Source organism: Myxocyprinus asiaticus, chromosome 15, assembly GCF_019703515.2.
Source record: "Myxocyprinus asiaticus isolate MX2 ecotype Aquarium Trade chromosome 15, UBuf_Myxa_2, whole genome shotgun sequence".
Taxonomy (NCBI): Eukaryota; Metazoa; Chordata; class Actinopteri; order Cypriniformes; family Catostomidae; genus Myxocyprinus; species Myxocyprinus asiaticus.
In genome coordinates, this window is record NC_059358.1 from 29,786,797 (window position 1) to 29,804,591 (window position 17,795).

The following is a 17,795-nucleotide window of genomic DNA, read 5'->3' on the forward strand; positions in this document are numbered from 1 at the left end:
TGGTCGTTGTTTGGAAAGAGGTGTGTAAAGATTCTTTAAAGAACTCCTTTTGTAATCCACAGAAAAACATCAACAGCATACATGTTTGGAATGACATGAGGGTGAGTATATAATGGCAGAATTTTAATTTTTGGGTGCACCATACATTTAAATGTATAGCTGATATGAGCATGAATATGCCCAGCTGCAACATCCTAGAGCTGGATATTCGAGAACAGTTATAAATCATACCATGTGTACTGTTGGATTGAAGGTTGATTGAGAAGACTAATATGGTGCTTCTAAAGAAAGTTGGGCCCCATGGCCTTCAGGAGCCTCATTCATTAGAGCCCAACAACAGTCTCATCTATCACAGCAGCAGCTGAGGCCACCTGGATGTCAGCAACATGAGGATCACATTGAGGAAACCAGAACTGCAAAATCCTAAGCTTCCCACATGTAGAGCAAATCACTGTTTCTCGTGTATATGAATATCTGAACATTGGATTGGATAAAAACAACAACAACAAAAAAACAGGCCCTCCCAGACTTTCACAGTCATGTTTTTCTTCTCAACACAAACAAATCATGCCGTTTCTGTTAAAAACAACAGTTTGTTCATTGCCATGCAATTTTGGCTTCAAACTTCAAGGTAGTCTATTAGAGTAGTTTTAGAAGGCTGTGGTGCACTTCTGTGACTCTGTTCTTTGATGGTGGAGTAACCAGACATTTAGTCTTGGAGACATTTACAAGTAAACAAATTCTGGACCATGATAAGTATGTAGGACATTTTTGCTATGCCTGTCTCTTGCTTAAAATAATTTTTTTCCTTTTTTTCATATTCCCTTTTTGTAGTATAGTAAAATTGTAAAAGAATACTCTTTTTTTTTTTTTTTTTTTTTTTTTTGATGGTCACGTGACACCATGCGAGGATCGTACGTGTGAATGGCGAGCTCTACGCACTTTGCTAGTTTTAACACTTTTAATGACATAAATCAGTGAGATTCGATACACTGTTCCATAACTGTTCTAGGAGGACAGTATGTCAAAGAATTCAAAATCCTCGGGCTCTGGAGACATTAAAAGACACTTACATGCTCAAGCTGACGCCCCCGAGCAGGCCGCGAGCCTGGGAGTCGATTTAGTCGGTGAGGTGCGGGAAATGCGGCGAGAGATGCTGAACATGTCGGCAGTGCTGACGAAGGTCATTGCTGACTTGGAGGATCTTGCTGTGATACATCGATCTGTCACTGCCATGGAAGCGAAGTTCACTGATTTGGTTACAAAAGTGGGGAATGTCGAGAAACGGATCGATTACCTGGAGTCATCAGGGAGGGAATTATCTGCTAATCTGCTAGCGACCAAGGTGGATTTGGAGTGTGTCTGAGAGAAGTTGGAGGACATGGAGAACCATAGCTAGCGGAATAAGTCCAAATCGTTGGAATGCCTGAGGGCGAAGAGGGACAGGATATGGTGAAATTCCTGGACGGGCTCTTTCCGAATCTGCATGACATAGCAGGCCATAAGCTGGAAATTGAGCTAGCTCACAGAGTTCCTGCTCGGCGATCTGCGGAGGGAGACAGGCCCCGATCAATTCTGAGATCGTCCGTTAAAGATCGTGTGTTACACGAGGCGAGGAGTAAAGGAAAGCTTGGGAGAACCACAGCATTTTCTTGTTCCCAGACATTCGAATTCAACAAGAGAGAAACTTGATCGATTCAAGGAATGCAAGAAACTTTTACATAACGGAAGGTCACTTTTGCACTGAGATTCCCATCCAAATTGAGAATAGATGCTAAGGATGGCCATAAAACATTCACATACCCACAGCAAGCAATGTCCTTCATAAATTCAACTCACGTTGCAGCCGAGTGGACCGGCTCACTGAACATTCGCTTGACTGTTTGAAAAATCTGTGCACTCTTTTTGTGCTGGTTCCGCCTAGCAGCTGGAGTTTATTTTGTAGAGTAACACACCTTCAGGACAGTTTTATGGATGAATCTGCATGCTCTTTGTGCTTAGTCTGCCTATCAGCTGGAGTTTATTTTGTAGAGTAACACACCTTCAGGACAGTTTTATGGATGAATCTGCATGCTCTTTGTGCTTAGTCTGCCTATCAGCTGGAGTTTATTTTGTAGAGTAACACACCTTCAGGACAGTTTAATGGATGAATCTACATGCTCTTTGTGCTTATTCCGCCTATTGGCTGAAGTTTGTTTTATGGAGTATTTCTTGCAAAGTCATTGGAGTAAGTCATTTGCTTGCACTCATGTTGCAGCCGAGCTGACCGGCTCACTGAACATTTACTTGACTGTTTGAAAAGCTGCGCGCTTTTTTTGTTTTGTTTTTTTTTTTTTGCTGGTTTCGCCAAGCGGCTGGAGTTTATTTTGTAGTGTGTCACACCTTCAGGACAGTTTTATGGATGAATATACATGCTCTTTGTGTTTATTCCATCTACTGGCTGGAGTGTGTTTTATAGCTTATCTTTTGCTGTGTAATTCTGTCTCACATAATTTGTATAGGAACACCGGACTTGAGCAATCTGACGGCAAAGTTGTCGCAGGAGTTCTCGTAGGCGTGCATGGACTGTTTGAGTTTGGAGGGATGGACGGCAGTTGGCGCTGTTGTGCGTAGGGTTAATGCGCACGTTTTTCTTTTTTCTCTTTGTTTTGTTCCGGGGGATGTTCGGGTTTTGATGGTTGCACTAATGTTGGAATGTGGTTTTATAATCTTGTTTTTGACACACAATCTATTTTTTCTTATATGTCAAAATGTCAATGTTAATATGAGTGGATTGTCTCTCTCCACGTGGAATGTGAATGGGTCGAGGCACCCCATCAAAAGAGGGAAAGTTATTTCTCTTATTAAGCGTAAGAAATATGATATAGTTTTTCTTCAAGAAACGCACCTTTCTCCGCAGGAAGCTGAAAAATTTGGGAAGATATGGGGTGGACATGTTTTCTTTAGTGCTGGCTCAAGTAAAAGCAGGGTAAAGATAAATTAGGAAGAGTCATTATTGTTTTAGCTGAAATTCAGGGGCAAAGGTTGAGTCTGGCTAATATTTACAAACCTAACATTGATGATCAGGGCTTTTTTATAGATCTTGTAGGGATGTTGCAAGCTGTTGGCACCCCTCATGATATAATATTGGGAGGAGACTTTAATCTATTGATGGACTCAGTCCTTGATCATAGTGAAGCAAAAGTGTGTAAGCCCCCTAGAGCAACATCCTGCTTCACAGGATGTGTAAAAATCTTGGTCTTACAGATATTTGGAGACTTTTGTACCCATCTGATAGAGACTACACATTTTTTTTCATCAGTCCATAAGATTTATTCTAGAATAGATATATATATATATATATAAGTACCTCATTTCATCTGTTGTGGATTGCTCAATTGGAAACTTTTTAGTCTCAGATCACGCCCTGGTGTGTTTAGAGGTGCCACATACAGAGAAAAACAAATCATATAGTTGCCGCTTGAATGTATCCCTTTTGCAAAATCCTGAATTCTAACAAATGCTAAAGGCTGAAATTAGTGTCTATATGGAGACCAACTGGTCCTCAGTATCTTCTGTGGGCATGGCTTGGGAGGCACTTAAGGTGGTTCTTAAGGGCCGGATCAAACAGTATGCCTCATTCACCAAAAAATCCAAAGTACAAGAACTCCTGGAATTGGAAGTGAATATTAAAAGTGCCGTGGCAGAGCTGAAGTGCCAAATGTCATCTAATGGCCTCAGGGAATTGACCCGATTGAAATACAGATATAATACTATTTTGTCACGGAAGGTGGAGTTTTGGCTATTCAGGGCAAGACAGTCATACTTTGAGTGGGGGGACAAGGCAGGGAAACCTCTGGCTAGATATATAAAACTGAGTCTTTTTCTACCATTCCCTCAATGAAATCTGCTGGTTAGGGCTGCAACTAACGATTATTTTGATAATCGACTAATCTAACGATTATTAGAATGATTATTCGACTATTCAGGTGATTATTGCAACGATTAATCATTAGCTCTAAACCAACTATTCAGCTTGTGCCCCGAATTAAAAGGTTGTATTAAACGTGCTTGCTAACAATAAAGAGGACAAAATCATCTTTAAAAAAATACCTCTAAATGACATTCACTGAATTAAAGGGAAAAAATACTTTTTATGTTTCAGCAAAAAATTTCACTACAAAAAAATCCTATTGTTATCAAGTGTATATGTCTTTTTTTCCATTTATCCTAGATACATACAAGATACATTTACTTGAGAAGTAACATATAAGATATTTAGACTTGCTTTAAGGGAATGTATCTTAAATATAAGTGTATTTTGTATATATGTGTATTTTTACACTTGATATACTTCTGCGAGTGCAGTAAAGACAAAATATACATATTCAAGATCTATTCTCTAAAAGCAAGTCTAAATATCTTATATGCTGCTTCTCAGGTGAATGCATCTTTTTTTAAAGGATTTTTAGATATTTTAAAATATTTGTATTTTTAATATTATATTCAACATTCCCAGATAAAAAAAATAATTATTCTGCAGTATAGCTGCTAAAGTATAAATGTACATTGTTTTAAAGGAGTTTTAGATATTTATATTGGAAAACAAGCCAAAACAAAAACAAATAAAAAATGTATTTTGTTGCCTTGTATAATGGGGCGAAGACTACCCTCTCTCACCTTTTTGTTCACTTCAGTCCATCTTTATCTCACAAAAAAAAAAAAAAAACACTCTTATTAATAAAGCTGCGTTTTGCCCATTTTCTTCACGATAAGAAATGCACAGTGACACATATATTATGATTCGGTAAATTGCCATCGCGTTATAATCTAGCTGCATTAAGCATGCGCACTCGTACCTCAGCCGGGTGCAGGTTCAATCTCTCCTTTAGATCGGGACACTTCGCGCAACTCATAGAAGAGGTGCTGACCGCAGAGAGAAATGCCAGTTTCCTTATTATTTTAACTTTAATAAAGCTATAACGCATTAAATAGAACTGCATTAAAGATGTAACGCTGGGGTGTTTCCTTTAAAGACGCTCGACACGCAAGTTTTGCTTAAGCTGAGTGTCAGCTCCAGCTCTGCTTATTCCACAACAAGAGTGTTTCTGTATTTACTTATTTTGTATTTTTGTATTATAATTCCCTCATATTTTATGATCTACATCACCTGAAGCTGTTTGGAAAGTTTAGAGTGCATCTGGACTGTGAGATGTGTTTTCTTCCTCTGCTCAGTCAGGCGTGAGCTGCAGAGCTGCTCTTGTGTGCAATCATTAGAGTTTCATATGATCTTATGTTACGTTAAGATCAAATGACTATTCGACAACGAAAAAAATTGTCGACAAAAATTTTTATTGTCGACGTTGTCAATAACGTGGACTAATCGTTTCAGTCCTACTGCTTGTGGTGAAATATTTACCTTGGCCATTGGTATTAATAATGCTTTTAAAGAACTCTGTCTTGATCTCTATAATTCCACGTCTTCATCTACTGATGAAGATATTAGAAACTTTGTGGAACCATTAGAACTTTCCAAACTGAAGACTGAGCAAAAAAATTCTCTTGATTCTGAGATAACCTTGGAGGAGCTTGGCGAGGTAATTAAGGCCTTGCCTACAGGCAAGGCTCCAGGGCCAGATGGCTTCACCGCTGAATTTTTTAGATCTTATGCCACAGAACTGGTTCAACTTTTGCTAGAAGTTTATACAGAATCATTAAAGAATAAAAAGCTTCCGCCAACCATGACACAAGCACGGATCAGTCTGATTCTTAAAAATGACAAATCCAAGCGAGTGTAAGAGTTACCATCCAATTTCCCTGATCTAGCTAGATGTTAAAATATTGTCATAAGTTTTGGCTAACCGATGAAGTTATGACATCTCTTATACATATAGGTCAGGTGGGGTTTATTCAGGGCCGTAGCTCTTCTGATAACATTAGGAATTTCATCAATATCATGTGGTCAGTGGTGAATGATCAGACTCCTGTCGCTGCCATCTCACTTGATGCTGAAAAGGCGTTTGATATCGTAGAATGGGATAATCCTTTTAAGATTTTGGAAATGTACGGGTTCGGGAATACTTCTATTGGATGGATTAAGTTACTTTATATACATCCGGTAGCAGCAGTACAAACAAATGGATTAAATTCTGATTATTTTACTCTGGATAGGGGCACCCGGCAGGGTTGCCCTATTTCCCCATTATTGTTCTGTCTCTTCCTGGAACCATTAGCAGCCACGATAAGAAAGGAGGATGATTTTCCACGGGTGGTGGCGGGAGGTGTGGCGCATAAGCTTTTGCTTTACGCAGATGATATTTTATTATTCATCTCGACCCTACTAGATATATGCCTTGTCTCCACATAATTATTAATTCCTTTTCTGAGTTCCCAAGATACAGAGTTAATTGGTCTAAATCAGAAGCTTTGGCTCTGACAGCGTACTGCCCGGTAACAGATTTTCAGCTGGGTGCCTTCCAGTGGCCTAAACAGGGCATTAAGTATTTGGGTATTTTATTCCCAGCAAATTTGTGTGATTTAGTTAGTTAATTTTGACCCTTTAATAAAAAGGTTTTCGAGCGATGTGGGCTTCATTACATTTATCTATGATTGGGAAGGTTGATGTTGTTAAAATGAATTGCATTCCAAAATTCAACTACCTGCTACAATATCTCCCTATAGATGTTCCCCTCTCTTATTTCAAGCAATTTGATAGCATAGCGAAGTCCTTTATTTGGAATGGAAAACGTCCCAGATTACATTTCAGTAAGTTGTATAGGCCGACTGACAAAGGTGGGCTAGGCCTACCTAAGATTTTGTTTTATTATGCATTCAGTCTCAGACATTTGGCTCACTGGTCGCTTCCACCTGAGAGAGCCCCTCCTTTATATTTCTATATAAATATTTTTAAATAGCAGGAATGTTTTTTTAAATACAGCCATGCCATATTTATTCAATCCCTATTGCATGTAGCTGTTTTTTAAATATGTAAGGCTACACAAGTAATTGTTTTAAAACAAAATTAAGTCATCAGTCTGCAATGGCACTTATTTAAGTTTTAAAATTTAAGTTTAGCATTGTAAACAAAAATTAATTTCTATGCAAAAAATGCAATTAAAAATAAGCAGTCTCAAAAGCTAATAGAGGAGATTATTTAATTACCCAAGAAAGGTCATGGCTAAAAGTACATATCCAAGGCACTTCAATTTATGATAGACAAAGTTGGCAGCAACATTCATACATTTTTTAAATATGGTACAACAGCAACCTTTTTGGGGTGTGGAAGAAAGCAAAACTTCACCAAGGGAAATGTTGACTTGAATATTCAAGAGGTAATTAGGAAAGACCTGTGGAGTCCTGGAAGGAGGTTTTATAGACTTATGACACGAAACTGAAAATGAGTTTTAGACCCATGGATCAGCAGTACATCTGGAGTAAGATGACAAGGTGATGACAAGAACGACACCGTCCCCACAGTCAAGCATGGAGGTGGGTCAGTCCTGTTATGGGGGTGTTTTGCAGCTGCAGGAAACGGCTATCCTGACTATGTGACTGACACCATGGATTCTTTCAGGTATCAGGCCATTTTGGCATGAAAAATGTGATGCCTTCAATGTGTAAATTGAAGCTCAGTGATCACTGGACATTCCATCATGACAATAACACCAAGGATACATCCAAGTTGTCCAAAATCTGGTTCAGGGATAGGTCGTGGAATGTCCTTAAATGGCCCTTTCAGTCCATCATTAAAAGCCCATTGCAAACCTTTGTTGAGATTTCAAGGAAGCAGTGGCAGCACAGAAACCAAAGAATGTCGATGAGCTGGAAGCTTTTACTCATGAGAAATATGTAAAAATTCTAATAGAGAGGTGTCCGAAGCCTGAGAACACTTACCTGAAACATTTATTTGCTGTTATTAAGGATAAAGGATGCTCCACAAATGATTGACTTTGGGGGTTGAATATTTTTGACATGACGTTTGTGGAGAGAATTAGTTATTTTTTTAATTTAAAATTTGGGTAAACTGAACTTTGTTCTCAAAATCACTCAAATGTGTATTAAAAACTTACTTTGTTTACTGAGGTTTTAGTTGATGTGTTTTAATTCACATCACCAGGATGTATTGCTGGTCGGGGGGGTTGAATAATTTTGATTGCAAATGTATATGAGAGTGGAGTGTTGAGATCCTTTGAAAATATGGATCAACATTTTGGGATTCCCAGGTCTCAATTCTTTAGGTATTTACAGCTACGCCACCTGCTTTGTACTGTGTTTGGGAGTAGCATACACCCCCCTAAAGCTGCAGATACTCTGGGAGTGGTGATTACTGCTTTTGGAAAAGTCATGAGGCATCAGTGTATTACTCCCAGCTAATTCAGAGTCTGGGGGACGGAGCTTCAACTTCTATCAAGAGAGTATTTGAGAAAGATTTAAAATTGGTATTGGAGGAGGGAGTGTGGGCTAGGATTCTAAAAAACATCAAGTCTACATCTAGAGATGCAAGGGTGCGCCTTATGCAATTTAAGATTTTACATCGATTCTATTGGACTCCCTCTAGATTGTATAGGCTTGGTCTTAAAGACACGCCCACCTGCTGGCGTTGCCAATCAGTGGTGTGTTAAGATACAAGAATTTTGGTTGAGGGTACAGTTTTATGTGTGACGTATTGGGCACTCAAATTTCATTTTGCCACCGACTCTGTATTTTAGGCGATGGGGCGTTCATTAATATAGGGGATTAGTACATAAAAAATTGGGTCCTAGCCAGTGTTATGAGTGGCAGACAGGTCATCCTTAGGAGATGGATGCAGGCTGGAGCGCCCTCATTTCAGGAGTGGTGCACAGAGATGGGCAGGGTGGCGGCATTTGAGGAGGTGTCGAATAGAAGACTAGGCATCCGGGAGTTGTTCGATTAAAAAGTGGGGCAGCTACCTGGCCTTTTTGGAGGGCTCTCGGGGAGGGGCAGTGGAGAGGGACTTGTATATTATTTTTATTTTTTTATTTATTTATTTTTATCTGCGTGTGTACTCGGGCTTGGCCACAGGGATGTTTGTTGGGGGTCAGAGTGGGGTGGGGAGGGGGGGAAGGGAAATAATGGGGTTTAAGGGGGATAATGGTTGACTGTACATGAATGTTTTGTTTTGTTATGTGTCATGTTTGAGGAGCAACCAATAAAAATGTTAATCTGAAAAGAATACTCTTTGTTGAACGTTTTTAGCTTGCACTGTCACATTTTTTCATAGATTAACATGTATTTGGAGCCCAAGTAATCAGTTGGTTTGTGGTTCACTACTACTCTTAATAGTGCTTTGTACTGTAAGACAAGGCTGTGTTTAAACCCACTGTTGGAGACCTTTGTTTGGGTAAATTACTGCTCTTGAGATCAGAGAATACGTGGGTTTGCTCAGAGCCTCCCACAGAGCTCAGAATATTGCCAGATCGTAATGCGACTGGGCTCAATGCCTGGATATAACTAAAGATCACAGATTTCAGGCTAATGATTACATTGCTGAGTCCCGAAATCACCTAATGTGAAAAACTTTAGATTGGAAGTTTTTGAGCATTTTGGACAGGCTGCTCTCCTGGTACTTTGCTGTAATAATAAATAATTAACATTTCTTCCCTTCTCTCACTTTTCCTCTCTCTCGCATTCTCAAACTCTCATTCTCCTTGCTCCTTTTCTCTGTCTATGGTCGGCATTCTCCACAGGGAGCAGCTGTGCTGACTGGCTGCACTCCCTGCCGTATCTCTGTGGAGAGCAGTTTTTGCAGAGGGAGAGAAAGCTAGCAAAGGTGCAGACTCTGGTCCTCAAGGAATGCTCCCGTAAGTGGTTTCCCAGGCAACAGAAAACCTTTCAACAGAACTTAAAGTATTCACATGCTGTTCCGCAGTAACCCCAGTGCAGAAGATAGCTAATCAGATTGCTTTAGTCACACTTTCTCTGTCTCACGTGAGCACTTCCTGAAAATTAGGATCTCTTTTGAGAGGTAAACGATAGCACTTCTGTCACACCTTTAACACCTGCTGTGGTAACAGGGGTTTATAATGTATGATTGACTTTATGATTGAAAGAATGATTGGGGTGCATAGGGGCTCTGTTATTACACTAGCAGTCATTCATTTTAAGTCTGGCTTTGAGGCCTACTCAGATGTCTCATACCCCTTTTCTTTAGACTATTTAAGATACCCAAGTGCATCTTTTACTGCAAGGGACATCACACTATCAATTAATCAGTGAATTTAAACAATATCTTACTTGCAATCCTGCTGTTGTATTGAATATCATCACTCTTGGAATGCCACTTGGCCAATTAGTGAGAGATGTGGTATTGAAAGGTCTAACATGCATCTTATGTGTGGTCAGGGCTACGGGAGGAGGCCCAGAAGCCGGCTGCCATTCCTGTAAATGAACTAAAGGCTCTGTTGAGTCTGGCCAGAGAGCAGTACCTTAAGATCCACAACTCCACCCTGCCTAGAGCCTCTGAGTGCATGTCCCTGGTGAAGGAAGACCAAACCTCAACTTTAGACACCAGTGGTGAGCTGTAATCTGAAATGCGTAGAAGTTTACATTAGGGATGTTTTGATATAGACATTTTGTCCAAAATGGATAGCCCAAAATTATTATAAACTGATGACCATTGTCCGTCCTACTGTAAATCGATTAAAGATCAGTCACATTTAAGCTCCAATCTAGAGTTGTATATATTTATATGTGAAATCAGGTATTAAAACATGGACAGTGTTACCAAACATTGAAATATTAGATAATTGCTTAATATGTTTGTAACCTACAGACAAACCTGATTTTACCATGAAAATAGCCATGGAATGTGGCATGGTGTTAAAACAAACAAAAAAGTAACCTGTAGGCAAAACGTATACTGTTTGAATTAGGGGGAAAATGTGCTGTTATATAATTTGCCTCCAATATTTGCTGATAACTGATATATTATGTAACCCTAGTTTTAATAGTTTTCATAATTTGTGAACTTTCAGAATGCTGGGAATGAACATTTGTTTTTGCTTGTTCATTAAAGAGCTCTTTTATTTCCTAACTTGCTGCTCTTTCTACTTGTTACATTTTTCTTCCAAAGTGAAATCTTACACCGAATGGCCAGAGAGGAGTGTCCTACAGAACTATGAGAACATACAGAGAGCCAGACAAAGATCCAGGTAAACCTCCTTTTACCATATCACTTTAGTATATTAAAAACTCAATAGCAAAGTTTTATCACCACATGACCATGTCTGGAGCTGTGACTAAATGTGTAATTAATGACTTAACGATAGACAAACATCTCCAAGTAACACAGGATCCCACAATCATGGAAAAACTGGATGTATCAGGGAATTTTCAAAGGTGATTTTTTTTTTAAATTTTTTTTTTTAGGTGTCACGTAAATAAGTAAAATCTTAAAATGTCATGCAAATTTCTATAGTGAATATGTTTTTCTCTTTTTGCGGGGTTTGACATAATTCATCACCTAGATTTTGCTGTGAGAGCTTGAGTAGAATATAACTTGTCCGCTTGCCAGAATGAAATATCAGCCTGTCTGTTGACGGTAATATTAGAGACATTTGCTCACTAACGATTATAATAATTTACATTTTATTCATTAATAATATTAGTACCTAACATGCAAAATGAAAATCCACACCAGCAATCTTTCTAAAATGATTTCTAAAACATCCTTGGATCATGGAAATGTATTGGTCAAAGTGTGGAAACCCTGATATTAGCTGGGGAAATACAGTATTGCTCAATGTTTGGAGAGAGTTAATTTCAGTGTCCTATTCAGGTGCCAGCTGTTCAGCAGTGGTTCCTCCGAGAGTCTGATGGGGCCTAAAGATAGCCAGAGGGGAAGCACCACACTGTTGGATGCTAGAGAGCTGCTTAAGCACTTCACACCAGATGGACTGCCCAGTGGAGATCTACAGCCACTGCCACTGCTTAGAGGGTTTGTCACTTTCTCAGTCTCTTACACACACTATGTCGGACATATGGTTTCTCTTTTTCTTTTTTCTTTTTTGCATGCCTTATTAAAGGTCAGGTCCCTCATTGCAATAAATACAAAACATCAAATCAAGTGGCATCTGCTAACAAATGATGCTAAATTATATTTTCTCAGAACTAACTTCAGTTGTATTTGCCATTTTGCAATTACTTTTAACCAGCTGATCTTAAGGGGATTTTTTTATTGGGTGTATGTTCAGGACTAGAACATAATTGTTTCTTTAAATGAAGGAATGGATTGCAAAGACTGACCATATAACTTTGCAATCTATTCAAATAATAAAAGGTTCTCAGCCTTAGGGTGCCCTCTTTTAGTAACACATAATCACCAGACATGTGCACATTTATTAAATTCCTAAGCAAGTAGATTATGAACCGTTGCTAATGTCACAGTGTTGTTGTGTGACTGTCCTTGCCTCTGTGCTGTAGAACTGAATGACAATGACATTTTGTGTTTTTGTTGTTTGTGTTTAGTGAGCATGTGTTTCAGATGTCTCCTGACCTAACACCCAAGAAAGTGACCAAGCTTCCATTCTCACAGGCTGCCAGTTCCCACTACCATGGAATAGAGTAAGCGTGCATGTGTTTGTGTGTATCTACTAGGGATGGGCGATATATGATAGATAGATATATATATATATATATATATATATATATATATATATATATATATCGAGAGCTCTCGCGGCCGAAGTTACAGAGGTTAGTTCACACTCCTGATCCTTCCGATGGGTGAATATCCGCAAAGCCGCGGGTCTAGACGGCATTCCGGGCCACGTCTTCAGAGCGTGTGCGAACCAACTGGCTGATGTTTTTACGGACATTTTCAACCTTTCCCTCTCATTGTCTGTAGACCCCACATGCTTTAAAATGTCCACCATTGTGCCTGTTCCAAAGCAATCCAAAATCACTTGCTTGAATGACTGGCGTCCTGTTGCTCTGACCCCCATCATCAGCAAATGCTTTGAGAGACTAATCAGAGCTTACATCTGCTCTGTGCTGCCTCCATCACTGTGTGCTGCCTCCATCACTGGACCCATTGCAGTTTGCTTACCACAGCAACCGCTCCACTGATGATGCTATTGCATCTACAATACACACTGCTCTCTCCCACCTGGAAAAAACAACACTTATGTGAGAATGCTGTTTGTAGACTACAGCTCAGCATTCAACACCATAGTGCCCTCCAAGCTTTATGTGAAACTCTGGGCTCTGGGCTTAAACAGCTCGCTGTGTAGCTGGATCCTGGACTTCCTGTCAAGCAGACGCCAGGTGGTTAGAATGGGCAGCAACATCACCTCATCACTGACCCTCAACACTGGAGCCCCGCAGAGCTGTGTTCTCAGCCCACTCCTGTATTCCTTGTACACACGTGACTGTGTGGCAACACACAGCTCCAATGCCATCATTAAGTTTGCTGATGATACGACGGTGGTATGTCTGATCACTGACAATGATGAAACAGCCTACAGAGAGGAGGTGCACACTCTGACACACTGGTGTCAGGAGCACAACCTCTCCCTCAACGTCAGTAAGACAAAGGAGCTTGTGGTGGACTTCAGGAGAAGAGAAAGAGAACACAGCCCCATCACCATCAATGGAGCACCAGTGGAGAGAGTCAGCAGCTTCAAGTTCCTGGGTGTCCACATCTCTGAGGAACTCACATGGTCCGTCCACACTGAGGCCATTGTGAAGAAGGCAAATCGGCGCCTCTTCTTCCTGAGACGGCTGAGGAAGTTTGGAATGAACCGCCACATCCTCACACGGTACTACACCAGCACTGTAGAGAGCATCCTGACTGGCTGCATCTCCGCCTGGTATGGCAATAGCAACGCCCACAACCGCAAAGCCCTGCAAAGGGTGGTCCCTCCCTCCAGGACATATATACCAGGCGGTGTGTGAAAAAAGCTCGGAGGATCATCAGAGGCTCCAGCCACCCGAGCCATGGGCTGTTCTCACTGCTACCACCAGGCAGGCAGGATCGGAGCATCAGGACCCGCACCAGCCGACTACATGACAGCTTCTTCGCCCAAGCAATCAAACTTTTGAACTCTTGATCTCTCTCGATCAAAATACATCAGCACTGCACTTTATTAATCGTATTATCTCACACCGGAGTGTCATAAATTATATTCTTTCTTAACAACACACTGGCAACTTACTATCAACCGAATGTCAATATTCTATATTGTGTGTATTGTATACTGTACATTGTATGTTATTATTTGTTTATTGTGTTTTGTGTAATTATGTGTATATTATATTTTAATTGTGTTGTGTAAATCCTGTGTTTATTGTAAATTGGTATATGTCTCATCACTGTCACGAATACTATGTTGCTCGGAACTGCACCCAAGAATTTCACACACTGTTGCACTTGTGTATATGGTTGTGTGACAATAAAAGCGATTTGATTTTGATTTTGATTTGATTATATATATATATATATATATATATATAGGGTAGCTCAGCGAGTAAAGACGCTGACTACCACCCCTGGAGTCGCGAGTTCGAATCCAGGGCGTGCTGAGTGACTTCAGCCAGGTCTTCTAATCAACCAAATTGGCCTGGTTGCTAGGGAGGGGAGATTCACATGGGGTAACCTCCTTGTGGTCGCTATAATGTGGTTCTCGCTCTCGGTGGGGCTTGTGGTGAGTTGTGTGTGGATGCCGTGGAGAATAGCGTGGGCCTCCACACGCACTACGTCTCCGCAGTAACGCGCTCAACAAGCCACGTGATAAGATGCATGGATTGATGGTCTCAGACACGGAGGCAACTGAGATTCGTCCTCCGCCACCCAGATTGAGGCGAGTCACTACTCCACCACGAGGACTTAGAGTGCATTGGGAATTGGGCATTCCAAATTGGGGATAGAAAGGGGAGAAAAAAATGCAATGTCCCCCAAAATTGAATCACATTTATAATTTGCAAGATATGATTTATGCCTTATGTAATCCCATATATGCGCTTTACAGATATGAATTCATAAATACATCATATTAACCTCAGCCGTCCTGTCATTTACACGTGTTTTTAAACCAAGAGTTCTGTGGAGGAGATAATGGGTTTTCGGTCACCCTTTTAGTCATGCTTTCATGCAACTTTTGCCCATGTGTAGTGTTTTCACAAGAAGGATCAAACATTATTCACTGAGATAAAGATCTGATTATTGGCTGAGAGAACAGACTTGCTACTAAATCGGTTGTGATGTGTAATATACAGTAGCTAGATATTAGGCCTAATCTGTGAATTAACAATGTGTATATAACATGAAATCAGACAACCCAAACAAAACCAACACTGACTGATATACAAAGAACAAAAACAAAAATACCTGTATGGTCCAGAAATTAGACATGTAACAGGTGTTTTATGAGGATGATATGAAGTAGACTGTTTCAAATATTCATCTTCACCCTGCAGCTGAACAGCTCTGATAATAATAGCCTAATCTTTTCATATCAAACGGCATTATCTTGTCGAATTAATGTTTACATTTTGAAACATTACCTAATTAAATGTATACTTACATTTTGGATATTGAGTAGCTCGTGATTTCCAGACACGTGTATAACTGGGGTTTAACAAAGTTTATTACGTCTCATTCGGCGCTTCATCTCTAAAGGCAAATTAATGAGAGAAAATGTGTTTGTTCTTTTACAGTGGGAATAAAACTAGCACTCTCTCCCTTTACGAGAGCACATGCATGTTAAACAGTCTACGCTGCACGGAGAGAGATGATGATGAGACATATGCACGGAGAGACATGGATTTTCAGTCCTATTGAAAAAAACTGTTGATTTCTTGTGTTCCAATGTGTGGATTACTAATTTTCACCAACATGTAAAAGCGAAAAATGTGGGGATTTCACGCACTGTGAACACGGAATGTGCAGGGATACTTAAAATGTTGCACAAGATGTTAAATCCCACTACGAAATTCATTAAGTGGGTTTTTTTCCTGCTATTTTCTACACATTGGTAATAGCTGCTGCTAAGACACTTGGAAAAGAGCAAGGACAGTGCTAGGAGAGTGTGCTCTGTGTCTGCACGATCTTGTGCATGCACACGACTGTGCCTTGGCGCGTCCAGTATATCATGCATTTGCACGTCTTTGCAAGATAAATATACTCGTGCTCGCTCCTCGGTTAGAAGACTTTGTTCGCTGTGTAATTTTTGTGCTCTCTTGCTTGTTGTTTGCTTGCACTAATATTATAAATGTAGCACTGACCTGATCGGGCAAGCGACAGTTCTAGCAACTGGCCCAAATCTTTCTCACACTGGCCCCGGGCCATTGGGCAGTCCTTATTGTTGAGCCCTATATATATATATATATATATATATATATATTATTGCGAAAAAGGCCCAGCGCCTGTGGCAGGAAGTTCAGAAGAACAGTTCTACTCAGCGGTCACTGAGTCTGTCCTCTGCACTTCAGTAACTGTCTGGTTTGGTTCAGCTACGAAATCAGACGTCAGAAGACTACAAAGGACAGTTCGGACTGCTGAGAGGATTATTGGTTGCCCTCTGCCCCCCCTTCAAGAACTATACACTTCCAGTGTGAGGAAAAAGGCTGGAAAAATCTCTCTTGACCCCACTCACCCTGCCCACTACCTTTTTGAACTGTTGCCTTCTGGCCGACACTTCAGAGCTCTGGGCACCAGAACCGTCAGGCACAGGAACAGTTTTTTCCCCCAGGCTATCCATCTCATTAACAGTTAAAACTGCCCCTTTGAGCAATAATTAATGTGCAATACACAGTTTAGACTTTTTATATTATCCAACACACCTACCTCTTCTGCCATTACATTCCCTTTTACTGTATATAACTGATTTGTATTTAGATTTGCACAACGTATGTGTGTATGGGTGTGTGTGTGTGTGTGTGTGTGTATGTATGTGTATATATATATATTGTCTATTGTGTATTCTATATATACTTTTTCGTTTCAATATTTATCTTTTTTATTCAATTTTAATTATATTTTTAAAAGTCTTGTTGCTGTTTTTGTATTGTTGTGTACTGGAAGCTCCTGTCACCAAGACAAATTCCTTGTATGTGTAAGCATACTTGGCAATAAAGCTCATTCTGATATATATATATATATATATATATATATATATATATATATATATATATATATATATTTTTTCACATTTTAGAATAATAGTAAAGTCATTAAAACTATGGAATAACATAAATGGAACTATGGGAATTATGTTGTGACTAAACAAAATCCAAAATAAATAAAAACTGTTATATTTTAGCATCTTCAAAGTAGTCACCCTTTGCCTAGAATTTGCAGACATGTACTCTTGACATTTTCTCAACCAGCTTCTTGAGGTATCACCCTGGGATACTTTTTAAACAGTATTGAAGGAGTTCCCATCTATGTTGGGCTTTATTATTTGGTCCAAGTCATCAATTTCAAAAACTTTTTTTTAAATTAAATTTTAGTTTTATAATGAAATAAATTAATATGGTGGCACAATTATATTTTTGCCTACAAAACTAATTTTAAACATTTAAGCATACCCCTTCAGATCAAAAGATTTTTAAGATCATGAGAAACATTTCAGTCAAGTGTTTCAAAACGTTTGACCGGTAGTGTGTATATAATATTCACAGTACATTTACAATGATTTTACTGGTGAAGTTAAATGAAGAAACCATACGACTGTATGTTTCATAAAGGCAGAGTCAGTAGACAAATCTTGCAATCCCTCCTTATCAAACAACTCACGAGTATGAGAGTGTTAAGAAAGATATTTTAATAGTGCCACTGATATAAACTTCAGTAGAAA

At 39.6% G+C, this 17,795-nt stretch overlaps 1 protein-coding gene across 1 annotated transcript in view; it reads left to right on the forward strand.

The window, feature by feature from the left end:
- The window catches only part of LOC127453430 (mdm2-binding protein-like), a 41,996-nt gene that overhangs the window by 10,721 nt on the left and 13,480 nt on the right, over nucleotides 1-17,795 (forward strand). Inside the window, exons 13-17 of the mRNA XM_051719756.1 lie at nucleotides 9,687-9,800; nucleotides 10,342-10,512; nucleotides 11,072-11,150; nucleotides 11,777-11,935; nucleotides 12,466-12,561. Coding sequence (XP_051575716.1) covers nucleotides 9,687-9,800; nucleotides 10,342-10,512; nucleotides 11,072-11,150; nucleotides 11,777-11,935; nucleotides 12,466-12,561 — 619 coding nt within the window. The remainder of the gene's footprint in view (nucleotides 1-9,686; nucleotides 9,801-10,341; nucleotides 10,513-11,071; nucleotides 11,151-11,776; nucleotides 11,936-12,465; nucleotides 12,562-17,795) is intronic.